Source organism: Primulina tabacum, chromosome 14 (genome assembly GCF_025594145.1).
Source record: "Primulina tabacum isolate GXHZ01 chromosome 14, ASM2559414v2, whole genome shotgun sequence".
NCBI lineage: Eukaryota > Viridiplantae > Streptophyta > Magnoliopsida > Lamiales > Gesneriaceae > Primulina > Primulina tabacum.
The window spans coordinates 26,295,282-26,302,365 of NC_134563.1; the positions used below are offsets into that span (position 1 = coordinate 26,295,282).

The window sequence follows — 7,084 nt, forward strand, 5'->3', positions numbered from 1 at the left end:
GGCTTATTGTCCTGCTTAGGATTTTTCTTCTTCTCGGCTGGATGTTTCTTTGGAGTAGAAAAACTTTAGTAGAAGGGACTTTATCCAGTTCATCATCATCATTTTCAGAGTCTCATAATACATAACCAGCTTTCTCTCTGTGGCTTCTTTGGCTGGTGTCTTGATCTACCTGGTTTACCAATTGGCAACTCGTTCTTCCCCCTCTCCTTGTTGATAGCCAACAGCTCAACACTAGTTGGCATGTTGTTTTTCTTGAAGAAATCAACGACAAATGCATTCAAAAACTTATCAGGATGAATTGTCTTGACATCAACGAGCTGGACATTGTGTTATTCATGGAGATGACAAATTTGAACAGCAAAGCCATGCGACTAGTTTTCTCCTTTCACCATGGAAATGAAGATATTGTGCATAATGTTATACCATTTATGCTGATTCCTAAGGCAATAAAATCCATGAACATGAACGTCTCTATAATCACAATTTCACATGATCTTGACTTGGCCAACAACGACTTTGACAACAAATCAACGAGCAGCCTGCACTCTAATTTGAGTTATTTCTTCTTGAAGGAGGAAAAAAAGAGGACTTCCATACAATGAAAACTGGCTTATCCGAATTGCAAAATTCCCATAACGGAGGCTGGCAAATGTATGCAGACCAGTTGATGGAAGATCAAACGTGTCTGCAAAAGCTTTTTGAGAAAATGAAATATTTTTCCCTCCCAAAATGTAAAGAACGTTCCTGTGCTCCACAATTGAAGTAGCAAATAAATCATCAAGAATTGGATTCAGAAAGAGGGGTTCCACAACCCAAAAATTTCTTTAGTCCAGATACCTTGAGCTTCTTGAACATTTCGATCATAAACCCATCATCCATGGCCAAGACAGAGTCAAAATCGACTACAAGGGTTGTAATGGTATAATTCTAAAGTGTGAGAAGTGAAACCTTGAATATAGTCAGCGAAGGAGATGAAAGATTTCAAAGCAAAGAAATCTCAAAAACTTGTGCAGAGGGAATGATTTGGCTAAGTTTTCGAGTATATATAAGGTTGGACACGCATGTTAGGCAATGTGTCTGCGTGTCTATGGTTTTTGGACTCGGATCACCTACAGTGGCACAACATGTGCTGTGCTTACATTGCATTTCTTTTTCTCTTTTATTCCACTTTTTTCCCGTCTCTTTTTCTCTTTTGTTTTCCTTCAATTTTCCTTCATTTTTCCCTCTTCCACGAACATTATTCACAAACATTATTCCTCATCTCGACTACTTCATCTAGCCTTCGTTTGTTCATTTTCTTCTTTTTCTCTCTCTCACTCAATTTTATTTTATTTTTTTATTTTTACAGGATATACTATAACATATAAGTTCGATTTTCTTGTTCCTGTAAGTGTCTGATTTTTTTCCTAATTGTTTGGCTATCGAATTTTTTATTTGATTTTGTTGGTTTGTATGTTTATGGTGATATTGATCTGAAACTCTTATTATTTGTGTGTATTGCTTGCAGTTATCGATTTTACCTTTAGATATCATCGTTGTAGGAGATTTGTGTGTGATCTATATAATTTGTATATATATATGTGTGTGTATATATATATGATGTATACATGTATAACCATGTAAGATTAGGTTTTAGCTCATGATATTCAATAATTCTTGATAAGGATGATAAATTTTTCTTGGCTTTCTTGCTTGTGGCTTTGTTTTAACATTATTTTAATTTTTTTTAAAAATATATATGGTTCTGATCTGTATTAAATTAGTAGATTATATATATCAAATATTTAATCAATAATTATTAAAAAAATATTGAAGAATGTATAGAGATTTTAAATTATGAATTTTCCTTTATTTTTTGCATAGTTTAGAAAATTGGCCGTGATATATTTTTAATAATTAGTAAAATATTAGGAAAAAAATTATTGTTATAATCTAATCTAAAATTAATTTTTTTTAGTAAAAATCTTATATTTATCACTAACAAGGATATCATTTGAATTTGAATTTTGTACGAATTTTACATCTAGTAGGGTGAATATGGAATAATACTTTTATACTTCATGCAGATCAACAAGACAATTAGGCTATTTCATCGTTCTATTGTACGTGACACAATTCGCCAGGTTTACAATTTTGATTGACACTGGTTACAATTCACGTACTTGACTTATTGCATTTTGGCTTATTACTCTTGGATATTAGTTGAGAAAATTATTGTTTTATTATTAATTTGTTGCATTTAATATGTAACAGAGAAATTTATTGCATTTTTTCACCGTCGTTGAAAACTGAGACTGAAACAAACCAAAACTTTTATTGATACTTTCAGATTCTTGATGGATTCTTGTTCAAATATCGAATTCAAGCCTAAGATTGGTATGAAATTTGATAGTCTAGACGAGTCTTGGAAGTTTTGGGTTGAATATGGTGGGAAAATTGGATTTGGAGTTAGGAAGAATTATTTTAACAAGAACAAGAACACCGGATTTATAACTTCGTATAAATATGTTTGTTGCAAGGAGGGTGTTCGTAAAAAAGACAAAAGAGATTCATCAACACTCAATCATCGGCTTGAGACTCGAACAAATTGTAAAGTAAGAATGGGCGTCACATTTGTGGATAGTAAATATAAAGTTAATGAGTTTATCGAAGAGCATAATCACCCACTCCAACTTCAAGAAACAGTTCATATGTTATCCTCTCAACGTAAAATTACAGAAGTTCAAGCCTATGAGATTGATTTGGCAGAGGATGTTGGGCTTAAACAAAAATCAAAGCATGCAGGGGGAATAGATGGTCTTGGTTATACCATGTTGGAAGCTAAAAATTATATTCGATCCAAGAGACAAAGAAGTATGGTATATGGGGAAGTTGGTTCTCTGATGCGATATTTTCAACAACAATTATCTAAAAATTCATCATTTTACCATGTTAATCAGATGGATGTGGAAGAACAGATAACTAATGTTTTTTGGGCTGATGCGAGAATGATAATCGACTATGAGTATTTTGGTGATGTTGTGTCACTAGATATCATGTATTGTACAAACCGTGCATACCGACCACTTGCTATCTTCTCAGGTTTCAATCATCATAGAGGAGCGGTGATTTTTGGTGCAGCACTTTTGTATGATGAGATTGCATCATCATTTAAATGGTTGTTCGAAACTTTTTTAGAGGCACACAAGCAAAAAAAGCCTCTCACTATCTTCACTGATCAGAATCAAGCTATGGCAAAGGCCTTACAGGAGGTGATGCCTGAGGTATTTCAGGGATTGGCACATGGCATTTGATGCAAAATGACGTCAAACACTTGGGAAACTTGATGAAAGATGGTTCTCATTTCTTAGCTGATTTTAAGAGATGCATGTATGGCATTGATGATGAGACCCGATTCGATAAGGCTTGGAGTGTTCTATTAGAAAATAAAATATTCAAGAAAACAAATAGCTGCAATCCACTTACAATATAAAGGAGAAATGGGCAGCTTGTCGCATGAACAAAGCTTTCACACTTGGTATGAGGAGCACACAACTCAGTGAAAGTGTCAATTCTTGTATCAAGAGTTGTATGAAACTCGACTTAGATATAATGCCACTTTTTAAGCACTTCGAACGGCTCTTGGAGGAATAGCGGTACAATGAGCTAAGATGTGAATTTGGGACACGCCAAAAATTACCGAGATTAAAGCTAGAGAGTTTTCCTATGTTGCGTCAACTTTCTGAAATTTATACCATCGCTATCTTTAATCTATTTCAAGTGGAGTTTGTTTTTTTCGCAGCTGCTTACATAAAATATAAAAATGAAACTCAACCATTATTTGAATATGTTGTCAGTCGAATTGATAAAGAAGGAGAATGTAGGGTGACATTTAATCCTAGCACAAAGATGATTTCATGTAGTTTTCGAAAATTTGAGATGACTGAATTATTGTGTTGTCATGCTGTGAAAGTATATGATGTGCATGACGTAAAAATACTGCCAGAGCATTATATCTTGAATAGATGGACGAGAAAAGCTAGGAGTGGAGTGGTACACGATTGTATGGGCAATGAATTCGAAGAAGATCCTAAACGAAAAAGTACAGAACGGTATAGAAAACTTTGTATGATGCTCGTAAGACTGGCAATCGAAGCCTCCGTCCACCCATCAACTTTCTCTTTGGTGCATAATTCGGTATGTAATCTAACCGACGAGAAAAGCTAGGAGTGGAGTGGTACACGATTGTATGGGCAATGAAGTCGAAGAAGATCCTAAACGAGAAAGTATAGAATGGTATAGAAACTTTGTATGATGCTCGTAAGACTGGCAATCGAAGCCTCCGTCCACCCATCAACTTTCTCTTTGGTGCATAATTTGGTATGTGATCTAACCAAGCAAGTCATGGAAATGCGTTTGACTGAAGTGAACCAAGACAACAATGGTGGTGTTAGGACATCGTCGATAGGACCTTCTATGATACAAGCAAAAGGATTCAAGAAAAAAAATGGTGTGAAAAAGTCAAGAAGGTTAAAGCGTTGGGTAGAACTTCAAACAAAACGAAGAAAAACAAATTTGAGAGTCGAGGTAAATTAACTACTTTTAATATTTTTTTGAAATAAAAATTATCTAGATTTCTTATTTTTACAATCATTGTAGGACATTGGAACACACGATGAATTACCCGTATGTTGTTCGGCACCTCCGGTACCTCATGCATGTCTTCAAACAACTTGAAGTCAATTCAATTTCACTGAATTATTGATGGTATGAACTTTAATGATATCTAGAAATTTTTTAGTGGTTCAAATATTAAGCCAAAAAAATATTAATTCTTATATGGTAAAATTGATTTTATAATATTTATTCTTATAATGTAGGCACAATTTGATCATCCTGACCATTCCTTTGAAGTCATGTATTTCAATGGAGATATATCCAATAATGCTCTTAAGTAGTTTTTTTATTTAAAAAATAGCCGATTAAGATTGTTAGTTGAATGAAGTTTCAAAATGTATGAATTATTTATTTTTAATGGAAATGCGGTGTTGAATTTTAGTTTTTTATATTGCATGATGGAAATGTTCTAAATTTTAATTTAAACATTAATATGTTAATAGTTTTATATTATTAAAAATTTTGTTCATTGGAAAAGAAAATTAATAATACTCATCAAATTCGAAAAAAATGATACGGTTTTTCACACGTAAAAATTTAATGGTTTTTCTTTGAATTTCTAAAATTAAAAAAATGTTTGACGATTTTATATGAGTGTGAGTCGGGTCGGGTTTACCAATACTATTCAAAATTTGCTTAACCCGAACCTAACCCGAAAACTCTCAACCCAAATCCCAACCCGAATCACCCCGTCACCCGATTTTGAAATTTTTTAAAAGAAAATTAAAAAATATATATTTTAAAGTAAACATATAATAAAAAAATCTCCCCCGTATATATATATAATTTAAATTTGAAAGTCTAATTGTAGAAAAAAAGGGATTATTTTACTAAATCAGATAAACAATTGTTTAAAAAATAAAAAATGTTCAAAATAAATATTAAATTATGAAAATTTATGATATAAATATACAATAAATATTTTTTCAGACATACAATATATAAAAATATAGACAATATTTATTAATTATATTTTTAAAAAAATAAAATAAAATTTTCGGGTAAACCTTGGGTTGACCCGAACCCAACCCAACCCAACCCAACCCGATCATTTTTTCGGATCAGCTATCAAGTCCAACCGATCTGACCCAAACCCGAAAACACCAAACCCGAACCTGATTTTTTTCGAGTTGAACCGTGTTGGGGATCGATGTAGAGTTTAGAGGGGGGTGAATAAACTCTTCTCCTTTGAAGATAATTTTTACAAAGGGTGCTTGAATCCTGTTAGAGATTGTAGCTGTTCTTGTTCGAGTGTAATTCCAGTATATCACTAAAGTAATTGCGGAAACGATCCAATGGAGTAGGGTGAAAATAGTAATAACAGTAGCCAATAAAACAGTAGTTGTTTCTGGAAGTTCGCAGATAAAATCTTCTACGTCTGCCCTTCTTCTGTTTCCAGAAGGTATCACTAAAAGACTTTGGTTTTACAGTACATACTTGTACACACCCACTTCAATAGGGCTTATCTTTTGCCTACTGAAACTCTTGCTTATCTTTTGCCTACTGAAACTCTTAGTAACTCAACACAACGGTTAAATACAACAGGGTTCTGGAAAAGACTCTTTTCCAGTTTTACAAACTCTTCTCTCAAAGTATAGTAAAAGTTTTTTGCTTGAAGAGATGAAGAAACAGCAGTACAGAATGATCTCCAAAGATCAGATGTAAAATATGAAGCGTGTACTGCTTTTCTGCAAGTTTGAGCTTAGAAGATGAAGATTGATTCGCGGTTGTTCAATGTAGTATTGGATAGATAAAAAATGATCAGCGAGCATCTCTAAATGGTTTTGATCCATATATATAGATAACTTGAATCCAAAACTATAATCAAAAACGGCTCTTTTGATTTCTGAAATAAACATCTTTATTCCTTAAATGGATCCTGCAAAAAGCTTTCAACACAATCAGTCTTGTTACTTACCAAAATGGGCAAAGCGAATTAAATGACTTCGTACAGCATTTAATGGTGCAAATATACTTGGTACTAGGTAAAGTAACTGTAACATTTAAGATAGGAACGATCGAGTGAAATGCTGTTAAGTACTGATCCAGTAAAGCTAAGTTCTGCTACTGATATACTAAGATGTTGAACACTAACTAAAGTAATGCTTCTGGTAAGGCGAGTCAAGAGCTACTGCTTTGCATTAACTTCTGGTTCGAGTTATTCCTACAGGTTTTGATTCTCATCACCACAATAAAATAGGTCTAACAATTTCCCTCTTTGCGGTGATGCCAAAACCTGGATGTTAGCAAAGATAGATAATGGCAATTTAAAACAACAAAATATATTAAGAGACTGAAACAACAAAAGTTTTAGTTATCAGTGCCAATGTCCCTGAAAATAATTTCATCATCATGATCATCAGCATTTAGATCTCTTCTGGCAGAGGATTCTGCCAAGTCTCCAGTTCTTATATCTTCATGTTGTCTT

General features: G+C 33.3%; 1 protein-coding gene across 1 annotated transcript; it reads left to right on the forward strand.

The window, feature by feature from the left end:
• Positions 1–2,336: 2,336 nt before the first annotated feature.
• On the forward strand, positions 2,337–3,293 carry LOC142523884 (protein FAR1-RELATED SEQUENCE 5-like). Its single transcript, XM_075627616.1, has one exon. It carries the CDS (start codon positions 2,337–2,339, stop codon positions 3,291–3,293), a length of 957 nt encoding a protein of 318 aa, XP_075483731.1.
• The last annotated feature ends 3,791 nt before the right edge of the window (positions 3,294–7,084 follow it).